This window comes from Cheilinus undulatus, linkage group 24 (genome assembly GCF_018320785.1).
Source record: "Cheilinus undulatus linkage group 24, ASM1832078v1, whole genome shotgun sequence".
Lineage (NCBI taxonomy): Eukaryota > Metazoa > Chordata > Actinopteri > Labriformes > Labridae > Cheilinus > Cheilinus undulatus.
The window spans coordinates 17,981,639-18,007,661 of NC_054888.1; the positions used below are offsets into that span (position 1 = coordinate 17,981,639).

At 37.3% G+C, this 26,023-nt stretch overlaps 1 protein-coding gene across 2 annotated transcripts in view; it reads left to right on the forward strand.

Moving 5' to 3' along the window:
* Positions 1–8,011: 8,011 nt before the first annotated feature.
* Positions 8,012–26,023, forward strand: part of LOC121506189 (collagen alpha-1(XVIII) chain-like) — a 65,358-nt gene continuing 47,346 nt past the window's right edge. Inside the window, exon 1 of one of the 2 annotated variants that reach the window (XM_041781867.1) lies at positions 8,012–8,199. In XM_041781867.1, the coding sequence (XP_041637801.1) occupies positions 8,091–8,199 (109 nt within the window). In that variant the 5' untranslated portion in view covers positions 8,012–8,090. The remainder of the gene's footprint in view (positions 8,200–26,023) is intronic. The other variant, XM_041781869.1, reaches the window with a different exon arrangement.

A 26,023-nucleotide genomic window follows, 5' to 3' on the forward strand; every position in this document is an offset into this window, starting at 1 on the left:
GATGGTGCGTTCCATTTAATCTCTGAACTCTCCACCAGTAAGATACGTAATTAAAAACACGCCCTGAACTCGAAATTTCGGAAATCGACTTGGAACATTCCACTTTGGTGTGACGTCATGTGTACATAATTTTTTTTATAGTTTCCAGTAGTTTTGAGCCAGCACCCCTGAGAAGTTTTCTTTTTGGGAGTGAGGACAATTGAAGCAACGATGTGGTGTTCAAATCACAACAGACACACAGACATGCTGCCAATTATAGTAATAAGATATCATTAAACAGCGGTATAAACCTTTTCCCCTTCAAAAATCAGACTGCTTGTTTGACAGTAGCACAGCGTATACTCTGGATTTTACGGTAACATTTTTATTCTGTTTCTGTTTTTTTGCACTAAAGCCAGAAATTTAAGTCACTTTTTAAACCCAGTGCGTATTAGATTTTTTTATATCTAACTGCAGCAAAAAAAAAAAAAAAATCTGCAATTTCATGAATAATTACATTTAACATTTCTTTGTGTTTTCTGAAGTTTCTTCTTGCAGGTTTTTTGTGCAATGATTTTTTTCTATATGTGATACTGTAAACATTTTAACCTGCTTATTTGCCAAAGAGCTTCAACTAATGGTTTAAAAAAGACCTTTGCTGTACCTTAATGGAGGACAGAAATATTTTGTAAAAAAGAATACTTACTGAAGTTACTGAAAATTGTTAAAAATGTGTCATAATTGAAAGAAAGGTCACATTACATGTTGATAAAGCTTCATAAAAAAGAAAAAAAAAGAAATTTCTCCTTTAAAAGGTGCATTTTAAACCTTCTGATGTTCCTCGTGTGGCCTCTAGGGGGCCTCATACAACTGCTGTGTGTAAATGTTTGATCACGTGATGGACTAAAAGAAAGCTGGTAAAGTGAGATGTTTTCTCCTCAGATTATCTGAGTTTTTATATTATCAGTTTTAAGTGCAATTTCATTGAAGTTAGAATAGAAAAAGTGAAAAAGAAGACGATTATTATTGTTGTTTTTAAAAGTTTTTTTGACATAATTTTTTATTTTTAACTTGATTTTTTTTTTTTTATCACAGTGCTACTTTTGTATATAAGTCAGTTTACTGTACATGCATTAGTTTGTAGGTTTTTAACTTGTTTGTGAAATAATAAACTCAATCAGGTTTCCTGTATCCCAAATCCAAACTGCTTACTATTTCTATACAGTATTTGCTAAATATTCATCTTTACAACATTAAATTCTGAAAATGAAGCATTAAAACACACGTAGCCACTGGAAACTAACACTAAAAATTCTAGATGTTCATTAATTTTTTAATTTAAAACCTGATTCATTGAACAGTTGATTATTGGTGTGTGTTTGAGACAGTGGTCTCTGTGCTCATGTCAGATCTGATTACTTCTATATGCATCCACATTGTCAGTTATCAGCTGGTTTTCTGTTGATGTATTAAAGCTTTGAAAGCAGTTAATTTACACTGGATGTATGTTAATGAATATACATAAAAGGATTGTTGCACTTAAGTTGGACTAATGATTGATAGCTGATAGAAATATCCCAATTTAATTAACACCCTTTTTGTATTTGTATATCATAGACTTGGTGCCCACTGCTGGTGAAATAGTGTAAAAAGTAGTATTTTGTTGTCAAGCAGCATAATTTAGTTATCTGGTTATAATTCATTCAGTTATTGTCTTTCATCTGGTATATTTTGATCAATAGTTTTACTTATGTGCCACAACGAGGGAGCCAAACTTTACTGGGTCAGTGTAACTTCATCTGGATGCTTTCCATTTAAATATCAATTGATGATGTGAACCAACAAATACACATTGCCATGGGATGCCACCCCCAAAAAAATCTCCTGCCACCCCAGAAATATTTTTCTAGATCCTCCCCTGACTGGGAGCCACAAGGAGCATCACAGACCAGAGGAGACGATGTAGTGACGGGGCATCAGATGAGACAAGAAAACATGAACTGTTCTCCCTTGTTTTGTGCAGAAATGTCTGTTTTCTTCTGAGTTTGTCATCGTTCAAGGCTGCATGTTTGTGATCCTTCTATGAGCAAATAAAGTTTTTTCTTTCTGAAAGTACCTGATGAAACTTACTTCACCTCAAAGAGTACATCCTGGACTATATGTGAGGGCAGTATGAAGTACTTTTACTGCGTATTTTTTGGATAATACAATCTCGAAGTACCCGAAATACTACCATATTCACCAACTTTGAGGTCCAATAATTTCTTTTTTCCCCAGAAGTACCTGATAAAACTTTCTACTGCCCAAAGAGTACTACCTGGAGTATATGTACCAGTAGTATCAAGTACTTTTACTGCGTATTTTTTGAATAATACAATCTCGAAGTACCTGAAACACTACCATATTCACCAAGTTTGAGGTCCAATAATTTTTTTTTCCCCGTAAGTACCTGGTGAAACTTACAACGTTGTAAAAAAGTACACTCTGGACTATTCAGTCATGAACAGTATTGACACCCTGGAATTTTTCCATAAAATACACCATTTCTCCCAGAAATTGTTGCAATTGCAAATGTTTTTGGTATACATGTGTTTATTGCCTTTATGTGCATTGGAACAACACAAAAAATCTGAAGAAAGAAAGACAAAATTGACAAAATTTTACACAAAACCAACAATTGCAACAATTTCTGGGAGAAATGATGTATTTTCTGGAAAAATTCCAGGGGTGCCAATATTTTTGTCCATGACTGTATGTGCAGGCAGTATGAAGTACTTTTACTGTGCACTTTTTGAGTAATCTACACTCAAAGTACCTGAAATACTAATATATTTACCAACTTTGAGGTCCAATAAAAAATTTTTTTCCCATAAGTGCCTGATGAAACGTACATCATTGTAAAGAGTACACCCTGGACTATATGTGCAAACAGTATAAAGTACTTTTACTATGTATTTTTTGAGGAAATCACGCTCAGAGTACCTGATAGAAATTTATAAATTCTGCACCAAATGTGGCATTTTGGCTGTTTGCATCTTAATTTTAGAACCAGAAGTGGTGAACAAAGATTGGTAGCAGAATGCCTGAAACAACTATCATTTATACTATAGTGGAGATTGTATAGTTTGTATAAGGTATCAAAAAGTCTCCGAAATCTTACAACCATATTCGGAGCATCATGGGTGATGAAATGATGGGTACATCCATGTCTTATCAATAGGGTACGAAGAGGCAAAAATAAATAAATGCTTGGATTAAAAGTAAAGAAATGTGAGAACTTTTTATTGACTAAAACTAAAGTTAAAAAAAGCTGCCCGAATTATACTGGCTCCCATGGCTGGAGGCATCTTTTGCCAGTATTGTGGTTGTCGAATCAGATGTTTGCCCTTGGGTGGCGCCCAGTGAGCATGCAGCCTTGGCTCTCTGGCCCTAAAAGGGGAAAAAATACAATAGTGATATAAAGAGGGGAATAAAGGTCAGATGAAGCAGTTAAAACCTATCAGTAAATTGATGTAGAGCAAGATAGACCCCTGGTTGAACCCTTTACTGTGTTCCCTCATTAAATTTAGGGGGTAGAGGGAGGTAGAGCACCGGCTAGACCCTGGAATAAGTGCTCAAAAGTGTATCATCTTTGTGTATCAAAAATATTCTTCCTAGGGGCCCTAAATCCCTAGCTACGCCCCTGCATGTAGTGCAGAGTGCATCTCATGGTTTAATTATGATGTATCTGGATTAGTAATCTTCATAAAGCTGTACTTCCTGACATCCAGGTGGAATTGTTGATCTCACCTGGCAGGTAAAACTTTCTGTACAACCCTCTCTGGAAGGAGACCCAGAATCCTCCTCTCTGACTCTCGTATTGTGCTTTCAGACGTAAATGACAGGTGAGCGCCGCACCACTCACTTACAGGTCGCAACTTTAAGTGCTACCTTTCAAGATGACTCTTCCTGAGGTCTGACAGCCGAGAGCGAGGGGAGAGGACCGATGGAATTTAGATTTGAAGAGAGGGACGAGAGGAAAGAGGGGGTCTTTACAACAACACATGCCCCCCGAGAAGACAGCCCAGGGCGCAAAGTGGGGCTTAGCTTTACATGTGCACACAGGATCCAGGCTGAGATCCAGACTTCCACAGGCAGAGGGATTTTTCTATTCAGTGGTATGGTCTAGGGCATGTTCTGACAAACCTTTAATGCTGACACTCATTTTTCCTCCCTATAAGAAAACAAAGAGTCTATTTAACAGGAATCCCTGTGAATAAACCCAACTTTTGCTCGATTTCTTGCAGAAAGATGCGCAGCGTTTGATAAGGAAAGGTTGTGTGGATGGATGGTAGGTATTTACGGGGCATCTGTCATCATAAGAAGCCTTTCTCTCTTTGAGGAATGCAGGTTTCAGACAGGTGCCACACTGCAGGCCGACATGTCTGAACAGAGGCAGTGAAACACATGGAAAACTTATATTAGGCTGCTGATTTCCTCACAATCACAGCTATAAACACTGATAAGATTTCAGATGTGGTGATGCTTCTGTAGAGCCACAAAAGGTTAGTTTAGAGGGGTGTCTTTGTCCATTTAGGGGCCTTCAGGGTGTGTCATTTTCACCTAGAAAGATGCTTTTGGCTTCACAGAAACTGTATGTCTGTTTTTCTCTCTTGCATGTTTGTTTCTACTTCCTTTTTAAGCTTTAATCGGCCTCTTCTCTGCACCAGAAAATGTGACTTTAGACCAGTTACTCAACCCTGCTCAACCATTGAGCCAAACTGTTGAAAAATACATTTGCAAGAGCCACAGTTTAAGAGGTGAAAAGTGGGAATTAAGATAAGTTAAAGGTAGCAAAAGTGGTCAAAAAGTAGAAAACACTGGGAGAAATGTGGCGGGAAGGACAGAAAGTGTCAAAAATGGGTGGGGAAGTGACCAAAAAATAAGATAAAGGTGGCAAAAATTGTCAATAGGTGGTAAATATGAGAAAAAAAATGTGGGAAAATGGGCAAAAATCAGAAAAAAATGTGTTAAAATGGGCAAGAAGTGGTAAAAATAGGCAAAAGGGGCAAACACTGGGGGAAAGTGGCAAAAATGGGTCTGAAGTGGCAACAAAAAACAAGTAACAGGTGGCAAAATGGTCCAAAAGTGGCAAGAACGTGGCAAAAAATGAGTGTTAAGTGAATAAAATGGGCAAAAAGAAAAAAAAGTTTGGAAAAATGTGAGTCAGGTGGAATTCAACTGCAAAATGCAGCGTAAATGGGTGAGAAGTGGCAAAAAATAGGCAAGAGGGGGGCAAAAAATAGCAAAAAACAGGATAAAAGTGTCCAAAATGAGTAAAAAAAGACAAAAAAAAAAAAACAAGTTAAAGGTGGCAAAGATAGTCAAGAAGTGGTAAATATCAGAAAAAATGTAGGAGAATTGGGAAAAATAAGAAAAAAAAGGTGTTAAAATGGGCAAGAAGTGGCATTTAATTGCAAAAGGCAGCTTAAATGGGCAAGAAGTGGTAAAAATAGGCAAAAAAGGGCAAACACTAGGGAAAAGTGGCAGAACTGGGTCAGAAGTGGCAACAAAATAAATTAAAGGTGGCAAAATAGTCCAGAAGTGACAAGAACGTGGAAAAAAAATGAGTGAAAATTGAATAAAATGGGCAAAAAGAAAAAAAGGTGGAAAAATGGGAGTCAGGTGGAATTTGATTGCTAAATGCAGCGTAAATTGATGAGAAATGGCAAAAAAAGGCATGAAGGGGCAAAAAATTGCAAAAAAATTGACAAAAGTGTCCAAAATGGGTAAAAAGTGACAAAAAAAGTGGCAAAAATGAGCTAAAAGCAGCAATCACTGAGAGAAAAGTGGCAAAAAATGAGTGAAAAGTTACTGAAATGGGCAAAAATCAGTGGAAAGGTGGGAAACTTGGCAAAAAATATCATCATCATTTAATTGAAAAAGGCAGCTTAAATGGGCAAAAAGTTGCAAAATGGGCAAAAAGGGGCAAAAAGTTGCAAAAAGCTGGATAAAAGTGTCAAATAGAAATGACTAAAATGGGAATAATGTTTCAATTTTAGACACAAAGGAGCCACAAACCATCACAAAAGAGCCACATGTGGCTCCAGAGCCACATGTTGATTTCCACTGCTGGTGCTGATTCAGCAGGTTCCCTCAGGTCTTCTCCCAGCTGGACGTGCCTCATGACCAAGAGGCATCCTAATCAGATAACTGAACCACCTCACCTGGCTCTGTTATGAAAATAAATCTGAAAACAGAAAAATATGGAGCCCCAGAAGTCTTAAAGACGAAGAGAACATGGTGACTCTTCAAGCCTACATGTGTACTGATTTACAAAGCATATTAAAGCAACTTTTGCTGCAGGTTTTTGTGCATATTTAAAGGGAAACTGCACAAATGATGTCCAAACTTTTTTGAATTTTTGCCATTTAAGAAGATGAAGGCATGAAACTGTCAAAAACTTTTAATAATAAAACTTTATTCAGTTGAAAATGCATGCACTAGCTCCCATATCAAAGATTATAATCAAGCATAAATACAGGTATCTCTACCTTGTTTAAAGCTCATTGTGTGCACTCATCTACATGTATATTATCTTTTTTAGCATTAACAAAATCACAGCCTGCAGTCAGATCCCCTCATTGGTACAGATTTTCACAATAAAACTGATTCCTATGCCTTTGCAATCAGCTGTTAGTTTGATTCATATTACTTCCTGTGTGTTTGTTTTCATTAGACTCTTAGCTCCATCACAAACTAAACAATCAAATTTAACTTTCCTCAGAAAAATAGCGCGTTTTCCGTTTCCACCAGCTGTCATCTGAGTATTTACAGACTGAGGTTACAGTAAGTTTAATAGCTTTTTGGAGCCTGGGGAGAAAATGCAGAAAGAAACTTCATAAAGTCAAACTTGAACCCTGAAGGCACTTAAAAGGAGAGATGGCAGGTGTGTGAAGTTAGCCAGGAAAAGGAAGGATTCCGGCAAAGTTAATCCAACTTTTCAAAATAAAAGCAGGATTTACACACGCTCTCAAAATGTAATAGGTACACGTGAGTTTTTGTTCTGTTTTAGCAATTTGATCGCATTAAATATATCCTGAAATATCTGTAAGAAAAATGAAGAATCCCTACAACGTTAAAGTCACTATTTCAAAATAAAAGCATGCTGTACGTACGTCCTTAAATTTAATATCTACAAACATATAAGAACTTTTTTCTTTTAATAATTGATTGAATTAAAAATAACCGGAAATAGTCATTATGGAGTGTGTATTTTATTTTGTTTTTATTTTTTGCTTCGTCAAATGACATTGCACTATCACAGCAGCTACCGTCATTTCAACATATGATCACAAAGAAAGTGGAACATAAAAATGAACCTTAAAATAGTAAAAATACATTTCTTGGATAGAAAGATGCCTAAAAAGCCAATTGAAGATATCTTAATTATCTTATAGAAGCAGGCAAGTATAAAAAGTGGCTTTAAAAATGTCAGACTCTCAGTACAGATATTATGAATTGTGTAAAAGTATGAATAAAGATGTGTTTAAGTTATTTTATCTGCTTTAATGTAGGCGGCATTTTTTTTTAAATTGTGACAGAAACCGTTTAATTAATTCACTGGTATAATAGATAATTCTATTTAATAATTAATAATTCTATGTGAGGGAAAATAAACCTTAAGAACAGATTTACTGTCATTTTGTTGAAAATAAAATCGAACTTTGGACACTTTGAACGATGTTATGTCAACAGCATGCTAACAAACAAATTAAAATGTCTTCATTTATCGATTTATTTATTTATCTATTCATCTGTTTAGTCAGTTCTTTAGTTCTTTAGTTCTTTGGTTAGTTTCAGTAACAATATTCGCCTTTATTTTGAAGACGCCTCGCAGGAAGTTACGCTACCCCCTCCCGCTCGACGACGTCCCTCCTCGCGCTCCCAAACTTCTAGTAATAGTAAAGGTGCCCACAGCCTCCACAGGTAGCCAGGAGGAGGGCGAAACTTCTCACACGGTGATTTATTTTCTTTTTTGAACGATGAAAACTCTTCAAAAGAAACTCTGAAAGGATTTTATTTTATTTTATTTTTTTTCTTCGTGCCAACCGTCGTAAACCTTCCCGAGGATGGGCTCGCGCGACAGGTGGTCGATATTGAAGCTGAGGAGCTGCATCCTGCTGCTGCTGTTGGTGGTGGAACAGATAAAAACACAGCGAAGAGGTAGGAAACAGCACGGTTTGTAACATAAATTCTTTTTATGTTATGTTTAAATTGTTTATTGACTGTTTAAAGGGAATTAAACAGCTAAAAGGTCGAACTTCTTACCAAAATATTGAAGAAAATGCGCAGAAATATCGCTGAACAATGTGAAAATGCCAGCAGTAAAGCTAGTAGTTAACCATGAAAATCAAAGTACTTCATGTAAGAACCCCCCAGGCTATATTTAATTCAAATGTTGGCTTTTTTATCTGCTTTCTCTGAATAATTCACTGGTTCTGTGCTGGCACATGATCTCAAAGCTTGGTTCCTCAGGTCGGAATGAGGTTGTGGTTGGTGTTTATGTCTGAACTTGTCCATTAGGAATCATGAACAGCTCTCAGCATCTCGTGCGCTGTCAGTAATATACTTTAACTTTACCGTCTGTGGACTTGTTTGAAATTTAATCTCTGCACTCATGCAATCATGCTCTGACCTGTTTTTACTAAGTACTGCAAAAATAGGATGTAATGATCAAACGCCAGGTGTTTTTTCCTTTTGCATTTATAGCATTTACTGCCAATTAGATCCTGAAAACTGACATGTAGAAACCTCTCCATCTAGCTAAGGTCACACTGGAGGGATCATGGATACAGACATGGCTCTAAGAAGTCTTTTAGTTGCCTTTTTGCCTCCTTTTACTGTTATTCTGCCACCATTTCCTTGCACGTTCAGCTCTTTTATCTTTAGGTCTTTTGTTGTCATTTTAAAAATTAGGCCATCATTACCTATCCTCTAAAAGCTATTGTGCAGCTGTTTAAGCCATCTTACATCTTTCTGCAGGCCAATTTATATGTCTTGTGGTCATTTTATGTTATTTTTTAGATATATGTATTCATTTTTGGCATTTTGCATCCTTTTGTGCCAGCTGGTTACAGCTGTGGTTTATTGCATTCCTTTTTTGATATTTGGGTCATTTTCCACTATTGAGCGTATTCTCTCTGGTCATTTTGCATCCCTGTGTTAATTTTGCATCCCTACTTTCCACACTACATCATTTTATTGCACTGAGGCATCTTTCTGTGCAGCAGCTTGGCTGTTAAGTGGTCATTTTGTGTTCTTTAACCCCATCTGAGTATGGTTACTCTGCAGCTGTTTGTTGCCATTATGTAGCCTTTTTATTTCCTTTAGATCTTCTGGAGACAATTTTGATTCATGAAACTTCTAAGCACCTAACTAGTGGTTTAACTTAACTTTATGGTTATTTTGGATCCCTTTGTATCCATTTGATATCCTTCAGTGTCCAATTTACATCCTCATGCAGCTTTTTTTTTTTTTTAATTCTTTTTTTGCTATTTTGCAACATTTGGCTGTCACTGAGCATCTTTCCTCTTGCTAGTTTTTATCACTTATGTTCATTTTGCATTTTTTTAGATGATAAATTGTTTTTTCTTTGGTTATTTACATATTCTTTCTCATGATTTTGTATCCCCCTTATGCTGATTATTTTAACATTTTTCCCATTTGCATCTTTTTGCATATTCCATTCATGTTTTGTATCTAGCCTATTAGTTATTTGCATCAGGGCTGAACAATTTGGAAAAATAATCTAATTGCGATTTTCCCCCTGGTATTGCAGTTGCAATTTGATATGTGATTATTTCTTAAGTTCCTTATATTATGTTCTTTTTTTTTACCAACAAACACAAGGAATAAATCATTTTATATTATAACCAACACAATATTTGATAAAACTAGAGCTGAGCAATTTTGAAATATATCTAATTGTGATGATTTTGACTCCTATTGCAAACTGGATAGGAATTGAGATTGTGAAGGGAGTTGTAATTTTTATGTCTTTCTCATATTCAATAAGAAAACGTACAAAAACATAGGATTATTGTAGACTATGTTAAAAAATTGCATGTGGATGATTGCATGTTCTGTAATGCATGATATCTCTGCTGCAAAAAAAAGTTGTAAACTGGTATTTTGACAAAAATTTCAGGTTAAAGAAATATTGCACCCTGTATGATTTGGCCATATTGCAATTTAATCTAATTTGCCATTAATTGCCCAACCCTAATTTGCATCCAGCTGGGGATTTTCTGTGTCTTTTGGGAGATATTCTTGAATCATTTTGTATTTTTGTTGCATTATAGAAACAATTGTGGTCATGAGGCATCCTCTTTTAATAATTTTGCATCATTTTGTGGTCATTTTGTAGTCCTTTCTATATATTTTGCATAATTTTGTGTGTATTTTGTATTGCTTTGTATCATTTTGTGGTGATTTTGCATCCCTTTGTTGTTATTTTGCATTGTTCTGTAGTTCGTTTGTAAGACTTTTCGGTAATTTTGCATTCTTTTGCTCTCGTTTTGCATCCTACCTTCACTTTGGATGTTTCTGTAGTCCTTATACATCTTAGGGTCATCTAACATCTGTCTCTCTATCTCTCAGAATCCTTTAGGTTGTTTTGCACTCTCGTGGTAATTTTAGCACCATTTTGTATCCCTTTGTCATGCTTTTCCTTTTTTTTACAGTTTTGCCATTTTTTTCTTCTGCAGTTTGCAGCACATTGATTATTTTATTATTATTATTATTGACCCAAAAACACAAAATGTTATTATTTCATTAACAGAGCCTTTTGTGCAGCGACCTGGTCCCCTGGTTCTCTAATCCCACAGGCATGTACCACACATTCAGATCTATCCAGCCATGATTTTGTCCACATGTGCTGGCTTGTGTTTAAATGCATTCTCCATGTTTGGCCGATCTTCACTTCAAAAGGCTTAATTTTTAGGATTAGAGTTCAGAATTAAAGTTCATGCAGGTGAGGGATGTTGCTTGTGCAGGTGCTTGTCAGTGTGTTGTTGTGTTGTGCAGCAGATTAAGTGTGTGTTTGTGTGAGTGTGTAAGGTGGTAATTTGCGGTTTGCTCAGATTTTCCCTTCTTCAGGGCTTGTTGGTTCCCTCCCGTGGAAACAGACGCTCTTCATCCATACCGCCTCGTTTTACCTGGCTGTGGTTTGTGTTTTCTGCTGACTGCATGCTCACACACTCACACACTCTATACAAAACACACAGACGTGATGCTGACATTTAGGCATGCCCACATATACATGTAGAGACAGAGAATGTGCAGAGCTGATTGGGTAAACTTTACACAAGAATTCAGTCTGGTGCATCTATTAAAACCTTTTTGAAGCAGCTGTGGTTGATGCAGCTGTTTCTGTTCTTGTTGTTTTAGTTCTGCAACCTTTTTCTGTGAAGAGGGAGAACATTTTTCTGAAATCATTTTGCCAACATGTCAAGATTCTTCATTCAGTTAGTAGAAGTCAAGTTATTGTGCTTCCCCGGCTAAAACTGGACTTTGTGAATGCATGCATGACTGACATAGTGCTAAATGATTTACCAGAGTCACACTAACACAATATGCTTTTTTTCTTGCATCTATACGCTCCAAATTAACCAGACTAGACTTGGTGTTCTGGGCATGCTCCACAGTCCAGGTTTTGACCTGGAGGTCAAACAGTATGGATGCAAAGTTTAGCAGAAGTGTCACCTTCTGCTTTTGGATAAGCTAGAGGATGGCAAGCATCACATTTGACCAGAAGTAAAGCAGAGTGTGTACAAAACGAACAGAGCTGCCAATTTAAGCCACTTTTGCTCCTTTTTAAACCAATTTTTCCACTTTTAGGCTATTTTGTGACATTTTCAATCCAATTTTTCCATTTTTAGCCCATTTTGTGCCATCATTAATCAATTTTTGCCACGTTTTTCCACGGTAACATTGTACTGCCCATTTTCGCACTTTCGCACAAATTTTAACCAATTTTTCCACTTTAAACCCAATTTTGCTCCACTTTTAGCAAATTTTGTGTCACTATTAATAATTTTTTGCCACTTTTACCGCTTTTCACCATTTTACTGCTCATTTTTACCACTTTAACCCAATTTTGTGCCTTTTTAAACCCAATTTTCCACTTTAAGGCTATTTTGTGCCATTTTCAACCCAATTTTTCCACTGTAAGGCCAGTTTGTGCCATTTCCAATCAAAATATTTCAACTTTTAGCCAATTTTGGGCCATTTTCAACCAAATTTTTTCATATTTAGTAAAACTTTGTGCCATTATTATTATTGCCAAGTTTTTACCCCTTTAACCCTTTTACTGCCAATTTTTGCCTAATTTAGCACCATTTTAAACCTATTTTCCTTCTTTTAGCCAATTTTGTGTAACTATTAATACATTTTTGCCACTTTTTTACACTTTTCACCATAATACTGCTCATTTTTAAGACTTCAAGCCTATTTTGTGCCACTATTTATCAATTTTTGCCGCTTTATTATGGCTTTTCACCATTTTACTGCCCATTTTTGCCACTTTTCACCATTTTTACCACCCATTGTTGCAACTTTTTATCTTTTCCTAACTCTTATTAGCTGCTCCAAACCTCTTTTGCCTCATGTTACCTGTTTTTGTTTCTCTTAAACTCCTTTTTTTCTGCTTATTTCTGCCACTTCTCACAACTTTAACCCCTTTATCCAATTCAAAATCATTTTTGCCAATTTTTAAATGCTACCTTATTTACTGCTCATTTTTGCCACTTATAGCCAATTTCTTACCACTTAATGTCAATTATTGCCACTTTTTCACCACCTCTAAACAACTTTTAACTGCCATTTTTGCCCATTTTTAGCCTCCCTTCCACCAATACTTCATTATTTGTTCTTTAAAATGATTAAATTCCTTCTACTTTATTCTCTGGTATCCTGAAGGCTGTGAAGTTTCTCCATGTTTTTGCTGTTCAACACAGGACTGGCTGACTTCTTGCTAACCTTTCTGCAAGATCAACAGGAATAAGTTCCACAGTGACGAGCTGAAATGGGGAACGTCACCACCGAGTCCAGCAGGGGTGCACCTGCTCCGTATAAACTACTCCAGTGGAAATAACGGTGCATTTGAATATGCTGAGGATTTAAGTACGGACTTTGCTCCAATCTCATTGTCTTATAGTGGGGTTACTCAGAAACAGTGAGCAAAATCTGTGAAGAAAATAGCAGAAGCTGCCAGTTGCCACCCACAGTTGGAGCTTCAGAAAACAATGCAGCAACACAAGACAGCTTTTATTTCAACACAGAGACAAAACTGCTGACTGGAAATTATTCGATTCTGCTGTTTCTCATTAACTTCAGCTGCACATATTAGACCTTTTATGGTTGTTTTTATTGACTCCACACAAAGTTTTGTTGTGTAGGGAACAGAAACTGGTGCCGTTTGTTACCATAGTTACAGGAACATGATGCTTTGATCATGCAAATTTAGGTTTTTTAAAAAAATACTTGATTATTCATTTATTTACTCATATTAAAGATTGAAATCGCACATATTTAGTAAAAGCAAACACTTTCATAAGAAATAAGGACTTAGCATCATTTTTATCAAAGACTTCAAGGGTTTATGGGAAATGTAGGAAATTCAGAGGGTGAATGAGGTTGCAGAAAGTGACTCGACCATAAAAGGAGATTCCTGTCAAACACGGAGTATCATTAACAGATTATTCACCGTCAGCAGAAGTTAACGTGGATTTTCCTCCAGCTAATCATCAAATTAACATCATCTTTGTTTCTCTATCCGCCTTTAACAGATATATAACGCCTCTCTGTTGACACAACATGTAAGCGCTCTGAAGTATGCTGCTGCACACGTTTCTCCTGGGTGGCCTCACAGCCGTGTTTCCCTGATATATGAAGCTATATTTTACCAAAACAAATGAGGCTAATAAAAGCAGCGTAAATTAGTAGCTGTGTGGTGTAGATACAGGATGTAAAGAGAAGATAAAACATGAGATATTTACCTGATGATTACATCAGAAGGAAAATGTCGGAGCGATTATTTATCAGGATTTTACTGTCGACTTTTTCCAGCACAGCTGCTTCAGCCTGTCTGAACATGACGGTGTTTCTGCAAAGAGGAATATCTGTTTTATAAAGGAACTGTTGACGCCCATAAATGTGACACATTTTTAACAATATGGTCCGTTTAAATGTGGAAACTTCACTTGTGTGTATAAAGTTTTATTATAGCTGCAGGCTAGGTTAAACACACTGGATGCTTTTGTGAAGTTTGGTACTTTAAAGCTTTTTATTTGCCATTTTATGCAGAAATTTAGTGTGTTCAGGAATTATTGCTTGGGAAAAAAAACTCCATGAAGACAGTTTACGCATAAAATTAATCAGGAAATGAAACACGGGGCACCAGTTTAGCTCAGATGGTAGAACAGAGGCCCAAACACAGAGGCTGCAGTTCTTGATGCGATGGTTGTAGCTTGGTCCATGACCTTCACTTTTTTTGCAACATTTGTTTTCACACTAAATCAGTGTTTGCCACCTTTTCCCTGCTTTTCACCACTATACTGCTCATTCTTGCCAAATTCAGCCAGTTTTGTACAAATTATATCCCATTTTTCCACTTTAACCTATTTTTGTGCCACTTTCAACCCAATTTTTCAATTTTTAGCCAATTTTGTGTCATTTTTAAACCGATTTTTCCACTTTAAGCCAGTTTTGTGCCACTATTAATCAATTTTTGCCACGTTTTCCCACGGTAACATTATACTGCCCATTTTCCCACTTTTAGCCAACTTTAAACCCCATTTTTGTGCCACTTAAAACCCATTTTTCCACTTTTAGCAAAGTTTATGTCACTTTTAATAATTTTTTCGCCACTTTTTAATCACTTTTCACCATTTTACCGCTCATTTTGACCACTTTAAGCATATCTTGTGCCTTTTTTTAACCCAAGGCTATTTTGTGCCATTTTCAACCCAATTTTTCCATTTTTAGCCAATTATGTGCCATTAGTATACATTTTTTTGCCATGTTTTACCACATTGTACTGCCAATTTTTGCCACTTTAAGCCAATTTCGTGCCACTTAGAACCCATTTTCCCACCTATAGCAAATTTTGTGTCACTTTTGGTAATCTTTTGCCACTTTTTTACTGCTTTTCACCATGTCACTGCTCATTTTTAAGACTTTCAGCCAATTTTGTGCCACTATTTATCAATTTTTGCTGCTTTATTTTGGCTTTTCACCATTTTACTGCCTATATTTGCCACTTTATCCAGTTTTGTGCCCATCTTAACCCAATTTTTCCACTTTAAACCCAATTTCGCCACTTTTCTCCATTTTTAGCACCCAGTTTTGCAACTTTTTTCCTTTCTTATCCCATATTAGCAGCTTCTAATCCTTTTTGCCTCATTTAACCTGTTTTTGTTACTCTTTAACCACTTTTTTACTGCTTATTTCCACCAAATTTAGCCACTTTAACCCATTTATCCTATTCTAAATCATTTTAGCCACTTTTTAATTTCTTTTACCATATTTACTGCTCATTATTGCCACTTATAACCAATTTCTTGCCACTTTATGTCAATTTTTGCCACTCTTTCACCATTTCAAACCAACTTTTAACAGCCAACTTTTCCCATTTTTAGCCTTCATTCTGAGTAAAAATTTGGTTCTCAAAGCTTAACTTTACAATGGACCATGATTTTCTTGACCTCCATGGGCCCCAGAAAGCTTTCCACCTTTATCTCCCCTTATAGATGGCCTTGATACTAATTACAGAAAATACTATTGAGTCATGCTTTCTTATTTGGAGTGTTATTTGTGAAATATTGAATAGATTTCTTATTTCCCTGCAGATGTTTTGTGCAATGCCAGGCGGCCTAAAACAGAAATCAGACCTTGTTTTTCACAAGCTGGATCAACTTTAAATACACATTCAACAGTCCAGTCATGAGTGGGAAGTGGGAAAGCAAACATGAGTTCCCATAAAAACAAAGCAGGTTGTAAGTTAGAGCAGTGTCTCTAGAAAAACAATCTATGAAATCCCGCTGTGGTTTCCTCCTAGTGAACCTGCTGATTACGGTGTAAACCTGGATGCTGTAGTTAAGCCGTGATGAAGACTCACTGTTTGGCTTTGAGAGAAGAACGTGTCTGGCTCAGCCGAATTACAGGTGATTTAACCGGGCTTTGTTGTGACTTATATCAGCTTTACTTCACTTGAAAACAAATTTTGAACACAAATAAACCATGCTGGGCATGAATTCATCTCTAAATTCGGCCTTTAGCTTCGTCACTCTTTGGGACGCTCATGGATGAAAGGATTTAAATGAAGGGGCTGGAGTTTTTTGGGTGGGTCAAATGAATGGACACTGGACCTTCAAAGACCTCCAAACTGGACAGGAAGAGGGCGGGAGCTCGGTTTGTTCCCACACCTGTCGTTGTAGCAGCAGGGGGGTGTTGATTGGCCTAAACCTTTCTTTTACTGGATGGCTCTTACTCCTAGAATCTAGGCCATTTCTTGTGTTTAATTGTCCAGCTGTATTTCCATCAATTACTACCAGGTATATAGAACCCTGCAGATTGCCTATGCCCATATTTGGTCATTCCTGAAAGAACCTTGTGTATTCAGGAGAAGAATGAGGTTTTTGTCTGCTCAGGTTGAATAAACATCAGCTTCACCACAGTCTTCTCTAAACAAACTCTTGGCGCTTGTCTTTATTTGAGCCTCGGGACATCTCTGCACCGCGTTTACCTCTGAGTTTTTATCTGTAATTACTCCTTTTTATCCTGCCAGCGTCTCGAACCGTGCTCACACTGATTAGACATGCAGACAGTAACAAATGTAACATCAAAGCTGTTTTACAGCAGTATGTCAATAATGATAGCCTCCACATAGACACCTTTAAAAGGCTCATAAAGGCAGCTGTGGGGGCTTTCTACCTGATGGAAGGCTGAAGGTGTGATCTCATGCTGACGGAGGAGAGGATGTTTGGTTTTCCGTCTTCTATCTGATCCTCCATCTCCAGCGTTCGGTCAGAAGGTTCCTCTCTGTCACTGGGGAATGCTTTGTTTTCCCAGCTGCACACACTGGTGGCTTTGAGGTGCTGAAAGTGGTGATAATGGTGGCTCTGGTTTTGCTTTTCCCACCTGCTCACCTCTTTAAGATCGAATCAGGACATTATTCCAAAATAGCACATAAAGGACAGGGTTAATTGTAGCGTTGATTTTTAAGGGAGGGGGTGAAATCTGTTTGGATGGAGGTTTGGTCTAGAAATTTAAATTTTACAACATTTGATGAAACTACGGCTAATCCCAGGATTTCTGCAGTTAGTCACATCCCTTTTACCACTTTTAAAAAATGCCCTTATGTATATATGTGCACACTGCCAAATTGGCCCAAAATCATTGGCAGGATTTATTTTATCAAAGTTAAAGCATCTTCACACTCAGTCAGTGGTGCTGCTCGTGGATAAGGACACATATTTTAAAGGAAATTTATCATAAATCACTCATTACACAGCGCTGTCTTCATTATGGCAATTAAAGCAATACTATGGCAGCTTTTTGATAGCTGGGATATGGTATCGCAGTGATACTTAACATGTGGCTCTTTGTGATTATTTGTGTCTCTTCTATGTCTTAATTTGAACTATTATTCCCACAGAAAACCTTAAAAATGGAAACTTTGACCTCAGAAGTTAATCACATAAATCAGTTTGTTTCCCAGACTTGTACATAAGGCTTTAACTGTCAAACATAATTGTCCCGTTTATGCCACATTTATCCCATTTTTGCCTTTTTTCACCATTTTGTGCGACTTTTCACGCTATTGTTACCTTTGCCATTCAAACCACTTTTCCCTACTTTTTGCCTATTTTTGCCACTTCTTTTCGCCATTTTTGCCCCTTTTCACATTTTTATCAACACTTTTGTCCATTTAAGCTACCTTTGCCATTAAGTACCCCTTTTCACATTTTTCACCCGATTTTTGCCACTTCTTTTGAACATCTTTTCCCCATTTTTGCCCCTTTTCACCTTTTTGTCACTACTTTTGCCCATTTAAGCTACCTTTGCCATTAAGTACCCCCTTTTCCCATTTTTGCCCATTTTGCCACTTCTTTTGCCACCTCTCTCTTTTTTTGCCCTTTCTCACAATTTTTTGGCCACTTTTTGCCTATTTAAGCTACCTTTTGCCATCAAGTACCTCTTTTTTGCCCATTTTTTTGCCCATTTTTGCCACTTTCATCTCATTTTTGCCTCTTTTCACCATTTTTTCACCACCATTTAAGCTACCTTTTGCCATGGGGTACCTCCTTCCCCATTTTTTTCCCATTTTTGCCACTGCTTGACATTTTTTCCCATTTTTGCCTCTGTTCATTTTTTTTTTAACACTTCTTGTCCATTTAAGCTACTGTTTGCCGTTAAATTCCACTTGTATCCTCCTTTTTGTCCATTTTTGCAACTTCTTTTAGCCACTTTTATCCCATTTTTTCCCTTTTCATAATTTTTTCCCATTTAAGCTACATTTTTGCCATTAAATAGCAACTGTTTCATATTTTTTTAGCCCTTTTTTAGCCCCTCTTGACTGTTTTTTGCCCATTTTAGTGACTTTTCTTTCCTTTTTTTTGCCATGTTTTTGCCACTAGTGGACCATTTTTGCCCCCTTTAACTTATTTTTATTGCTACTTCAAGCCATTTTTGCCACTTTTCACCCCTTAGATTGTGGCTCCTACAAAGGTGTTTTTCAACAATTTGGCTCTTTGGTTGAGCAGGGTTTAGTAACACTGTGGTATCGCCATTTAACTGCCTATTCTTAGTGTTCATCATTTCAGTGTTACAGATATTAAAGAAGGCGCTCAGTTAGAGTGCTTTACATCAGGGACAAGGGCCTGGATTTATTACACTCAAGCTCTAAGTCTGTTTCATTTGGTCAGCGTGAATGCAAGCGTACCATACTCAGACACCGGACACAAGTCCCCCTATCTGAACATAGTACGCTGGAGGCAACCATGCCTGAGTACAGGATAGTCAACTGTGTATCCACACACCTCAGGGCCATTTAACCTCTGAGTAGCAAGTAGATATGGAAGAGGCTCCTTATTGGAGTGCATCTTCTTCTTTCTTCATCTTGACAGAAAATGCAGACCAAGGGGAGAGAGAGAGAGAGGAGAAGGGGAGCAATCATGCTCAGGCATGGTTCTAATATGAAACCACTCTTAGACTGATTTAGATTGATTTAGACTGATTTAGACTGAGACTGTAGAGAATGAAAACAAAGCCAGAGCGGAGCCAAAGTAGTGCACTTTTTAAAATTTCTTCCATTAGAAATTAGTTGTAAAGACAAATTTTTACCATTTAAGATGTCAAATGAGCTAATTGTATGGCTCAATTTTGATAGAAGGTTCCCAGTTTCAACCTCCCCATGTGGAAACTTCACAGTTTGAACGAGGCTCTTTGTGATCTGACAGATTTAAAGAGACTGGATGAGAACAAACTTTAATCTCCCCATTTCAGGGTGGGTTATATGTTTGTAAATTCTGATTCAATTGATTTGAGGCTCTTTTTGTGGCAACTTTTCAGTTTTTCTTCATGCAAGACTTTCTCTGAACTTCCCTCAACCCTAGCCACAGATGACTCTCGTTGCCATCTTTTCCATCTGGGTTTCAACATGTTTTTTTTTTTTTTTTTTCTCTGCACATCACGTTCAGAGTTGCCACACACTCGCTCGTATCATCCAGAGGCGACTGGACAGCTGCCAACCGCCAGAGGCCTCGAAGACTGACTCACATGCTGTTAATCAGCCAAAGTGACAGCGATACAGAAGAAGAAGAAGCTAGCAGGCTTCTCCTCATCGTGTTTGTTTTACTGACGTGCAGATCAACTGAGCAGAGATCGTTCACTGAGTGCAGTCCATCATGGATAGAGCTTTTTATTGAGACAGAAAATAACTACTAGAGATTATTTTGCAAGTTTTTAACCTCTATAATCATAAAGAATGAGGTTGGCTCCTAGGAGTCATTCAACTGTAATCTAACAAGAGAAAAAAGGGCACTAAAAGTCTTGTTGGAAAGACAGACATCTCATTATTCCACAGTTTTTGCTGCACTTAACGAGAGCGTCAAAGTGGCGTGGAGGAATGTAGAAGGTCATGCATCCATAATTTTTCAGGTCACATCAGCCAGATATCATAACGCCTGAAGGAGGTGTTGACACATGAAGCAGCAGGTGTTTGTTTTATGGACATGTTGGCTTCCTTCTTTATTCAGGACACAAGAATTTTCCGTGATGCTTCAACTGTTGTCTGAGAAGTTTAGTTTTCGCAATTTTGGTCGATTACATCCTGCTCGTAGAAGACTAAATTAGAGATGTTCTGATACCATTTTTCCTCCTGATACTGAGGTGTTGGGTTGCATCACAGGCTTTATCGCAATCATGCTCTGTTCGGGGAGCATGGCGTGATTACGGACCAGCCTGCTATTGGCTGACAGACCCTCACAAAGGGTCTACAATATGGCGGCCAGCATTTAAGCTAGCCGTAATAAATGATCTTAAATGGATTAAAATGGATTGACAGATATTCAATATCATTATCGGGTTTACTGGTGTGGATTTAATCATTAAAGAAAAGTCACCTAAGTTCCAGGCTCGTTTAAAACATTCACAAGCCATCACTTAGAACTGAAGCATGCCTCTCAGTTAGCTGTTAATCACACGTGACTTCTGCAACACTTTTGGTGTGCACGATCTGCAAATGTGTGTACAGATCTGCAAGTGTAAGCAGTTTTTGCATGCATTTGCAGATTTGTACAGATATCTGCAAATGGTTTTGCAACAATGAAGGCTCCTTAGTTGGTCTTACCTTCAATCAGTGGTTCCCAAAGTGGGCTGTGGGGTCATGTTGGGGGGGTTTTATCAACACAAGTTGATGACTTCAGCTTTGTAGAATAGGAGGAGTTCATTGATGTCACCCCAGATTCAGCAATGCCATTGAGAGCCTTGGCCACACTCTTTCCTTTCCCAACATCCTACCTGTGTGAGATAGTAGTTTTTTCTGCTGTTGCTGCAAAAAATAAATCAAAGCTGGACGTTGGAAGTTCCCTGAGATGGTCAGTCTCACAGCTGCATCCAAGACTCAAGAGATCTGCACCAAAAAAGCCCACAGTAGTCACTGAAATTATTACAGGATTTAAAGATGTTTCTTACGTTTGTATTTTCAGCACCGTTCATCATCTTCAGAGAGTCAGAATTATTAAACTTAAAATTTTTTGGTTTTACGTTGTCGTTGTGGTAAATTTTCTGGGGCCCTGAAAATATTTTCATCTGCTACAGTGGGCCTGACAAAAAAACTTAAATTCACAAAAGTATTCGATATTTACAGCTGTTATGTTGGTTGTGAATACCAGCAGAATTTCTCCTTTCTCCGTACTCTGCCAATAATGATTATTAACTTTTTCAGCCAATATCTCCTGATACTGATGTAGTCCATCCTTATTATGCATCCCTAGATATTATTTTCACATGCAGAGATGTTTTTAGGACTTTTATCACCGTCTGCAGCGGTTTTTCTCACTATAGCACACACAATATCCTCCTAAGACACTACGTTTAAATATGTCAACATTACATTTTTTCTTCTCTACATTATAGTAATCATTTTTAATAATAGAATTGATGAGAAAAGTTTAAGGGATAAGCTTGAAATAATGGGATAATGCTGTTTGGATATTTTAGGGAATTTGCTTGGAAGTTGTCAAGTTTTTTTTATGAAAATTTAGAGGTTATTGTATATTTCAGAGAGGTTTTTTTTGTTTGTTTGTTGTCTTTTTTTTTTTTTTTTTTTTTATTTCCAGGGGAATACGGGAAATTTATTACCAAATTTTGGGGGAACTGAATTGGGAATTTGGGTTTGTCCTTTGAAATTTTCAGGATTTTTCTTTAAAAAATCCGTTTTTGTTGTTCTATTTTTCCGTCACTTTCGTGGTGTTTTGGAGAATGTTTCTGAACATTTCTAGAATTTGCCAAGAAATGTAAGGGGGGATTTGCTTGAAATTTTTCATGAATGTGCATGGAATTTTGGGGGAAATTTTTATTTGAATTTTAAGGCTTTATGAGGAAGTTTTACTGAAAGATTTGAGGACTATATAAAGAAATATTTAAGTACTTTTCATGGGATACTTTGAAAATATGTTCAAGAATTTTCAGAGAATTTTTTGGTATTTTTTATTTTCTTTTATAGAATTTGTTTGGGTTTTGGAAAGGAGAATTTCCAAGAAATTCCTGTTCAACGACAAGGCTGAACTTATCAGACAGTACTTATCTCAAATAAGTGTGAGAAACTAAAAAGGCTCTTTTAACAAAGGCTCAGGTCTCAGGAGGATACACAGCTGACAGTTCACTGTTGAGATCTTAATGGTAGACCGATGATTTTTCCTTAAATATCATCCTTTCTCTACCAAATGAAGTTGGAATCAGAATCAGGGATCGATTAGAACTGGACTCAATAAGCAGGGCCAGAGCCAGAACAAGAATCGATAAAAACAAACTTACTCTAGTAGTGAGAAAAACAAAGAAATGTGTGATCACATTTCATGTCTTTGCTGATAGAGATGCATGAGCTGTATGTGGCTAAAGGTACATAGAGTAGCTTCAGATCTTATCTGTGTTTTCTGCAGATATGAGACTTAAATCCCAGTTGCTTTTGTTCCCTTTATTTCCCTGCTATTGTGTCGATGATACAGTAGCCGCTCTGTACGGGTGTCTGAGGTTTCAGAGAGGCAGTTTTCTGTTTTATGACTCACTGTGAGCATTAGCGAGGTTATGAACAGTACTTGCCCTGCGGTATAATATCTGCAGGAATTTAAACCAAAGCCTCAAGTTACGAGGCCTTTCACTTCACTTGAATGTCACATCTCTTCAGGCTCATGCTGCAAAAATGCTCCTCTGACAGGTGGGATCAACGGAGGGAAGGAAGAAAAACATGGTGGAGCTTTTTTAGCTCTTAACTCTGAACTTAAATTACCTTTAATTACTGAAAAAGCCTCACAAGTTCTTTTAATTTCAGCTGCCAATCACGTCATCAGAGAAGGCGTCAGAGTTCTGCAACAAAACTTCACTCATTAAAAAGACGCCACAAAACTTTTCCCCCGTGATTCTTCACTGCCTGTTCCCTGACACAAACGCCCTCTTTATGTTGAGGATTCTCCAGACAACGACTCGCCTGTCTTGTCTTTGAGCTCCCGTGTTGTTTAATGAATCGTGCATTGAGGCCTCGACAACCCAACCGTCTCGCTCCCTCTCGTCTGAAAATGCTTTTGTCTGCGCCAAAAATCCCACTTCGACATACCGCGAGAGAGGAGGGGGGAGAGGGAGTTATGGGTGTTGATTTCTGCACTGCTGCCAAGATGCCCCACAGGGGAAACTCTCTTTGCATTTTCACTGTGAAGAATTTGAACAATTCAATAACTGGAAAGTAAAGATTGGAATCAGCGAGGAGTGTTAATGATTTACTTGCATGTTTGAGTGTTTCTAGGTATGCAGCTGTGCAAAATTAAACCATATTTGTATTAATTCAGTGCAGATTTGATGCGGTGTGTTTGTTCACCTGTTTTTATTCAGACTTTGGTCACTAGGTGGCAGCATTTCTCTCTCTCTCTCTAAACCTTCACTGTTAAAGCTCTGCAAAGACAAGGAAATACCACATGTTGAGCATTGATAATCAACATGTGGCTCCTTTGTGTCTTAATTTGAAATATTATTTCCCCAGAAAACCTTAAAAAAGGGAAACTTTGACCTCAGAAATTATCCATTACAAGTCACATTTAGCAGTGTCTTTCCCACACTTACACAGTTGGCTTTAATTGGCAATCTTTATTTATTTTGTCTGTATATTTTCATTGCCCTTATTTGTAATTTTTTTTTGCCACATATAATCCATTTTTACTGATTTGAGCCCACTTTTGTCACTTCTGTTTTGCCACTATTATCCAGGTTTTGCCCCCTTTCCCCCAGTCTTTGACACTTTTATCCTGTTTTATGTTTGTTTGTTTTTTTGTTGTTTTTTTTGGGCTATTTTTGCCACTTTTCATCCATTTAAGCTGCCTTTTGCTACTTTTTTATCCCAATTTTTGTCACTCTTTGCTGCTTTTTGCCTATTCTCTCACCTTTTGCAGCCTATTGCCCATTTTTGTCACTTTTCACCCAGTTTTTTTCAAGCCTACTTTGCCCCTTTTAACTACCCCTTTTTTCTATTTTGCCCATTTTTGACACTTCTTTTTTGACACTTTTTCTCATTTTTACCACTTTTTTCCCATTTTTGCCCCTTTTTGCCCATTTAAGATACCTTTTGCCATGGAGTACCCCTTTTTCCCATTTTTTGCCCATCTTTGCAATTTCTTTTTGCAACTTTTCCCCATTTTTTGCCTTTTTTCACATTTTTTTGCCACCTTTCACCCATTTAAACTACCTTTTGCCATTAAGTACCCCTTTTCCCTCATTTTTTGGGCCATTTTTATGACTTTTTAGCCACCTTTATCCCATTTTTGTCCTTTTCACCATTTTTTTGCAATTTAAGCTACATTTTGCCATTAAATTGCAATTGTTTCCTCTTTTTTGCAACTTCTTTGTCACTCTTGACTGCTTTTTGCTCACTTTAGTGACTTTTCTCTCATTTTTTGCCACGTTTTTGCCACTTTTGGACCATTTTTGCCCCCTGTAACTTATTTTATTGCCACTTTTTACCACCTTTTGTGGCTCTAGCAAAGGTATTTTTCAACAATGTGGCTCTTTGGTTTAGCAGGGTTGAGTAACGCTGATTTAGAGCAAGCAAAAGGAAAGACTTGAGTTTCCCTCTTAATTTACTTCTGATAAATGGGGTTTATAAAAGCTGTATTTTGCAGGTTGCTTGTTCGGCTTTGTGCAGATTTTCTGAACTTAATTTGGCATCAAAACGCCAGCTGAATCTACTAAACTCCTCTCGTTTGTCCTGAAAAAACATTTGAGAGGTTCAAGAACTGTACATTTACCTTGTTCTGCAAAAGAAAGTGACTTGCAACTTCGAATGGTTCAGTAAAAGCTGAATAGTCACTTTTTCATCTAAAAGATGCCAACGAAATGTGAAAACATGCCTGTGCAATGTCTGTTCCAGGCCTGAATTTTTCCATTTTTACTGATGCAACAGAAAAATCAGCCCTAGGGTGACATATTCAGCATAATTTTGCCGTTTTTGTCTCATATTGTGGACCTGTAGTTGCCAGCTTTAGCGAAACATTTCTAATCATAGTGCGCCACAGATAAGGTTTTTAGAAGACAAAAATCAAAGCGATGAAGCTGTAAATTCTTGCAGTAATTAGGTGTAATTCTTGGTTGCATAATTAGAGTTTACACAGTAAGCAAAGGTGGAGACTTGGGTGTTTTTCTGCAGATTCTGCTCTGCTGCCATCTTCTGGCGCATTCAGGTACTGCAGTCACACTAATTGAAACACAGCTTGCAATTTATGTACTGTATACACTTAACTATGACCTCCATTTGGATGTTAAGGAAATAGTTCTGCATTCATTCATTTTTTTAATGCAAATGTGTGATGGATAACAGAGACGTCATATTAAAGAATAGAGTTGGGTAGTTTTAAGTACAACTTTGGCTTCCCCAGCTGGTTGCAACCAAACAACAGCTCCTGATTGTTCACACCATACAGGGACTTAGCTTTGAATGTGTTACTGCACTTTCTTCATCCTGCATTCATTTTAGCTCTTATGAGTTTGTTGTGTGTTGAAAATGTCCAAATTTGGGATTAAACATGAGGATGACTCAGTGAAGAGGAGGTGGTTCATACTGCTGCTGTCAGCAGGATAAAATCAGAGCATGATCTGGTGCATTTTCATCTTTATAACCGCTGCAAAGACCACCAGCATGGTGGTTAACAGACATTTATCAGATAATCTCTCACCTTTTTTCCCCATAATTAATCTGCAACCCTTTCCTGCAAAGATCAGAGATAATGAGACCATGTTT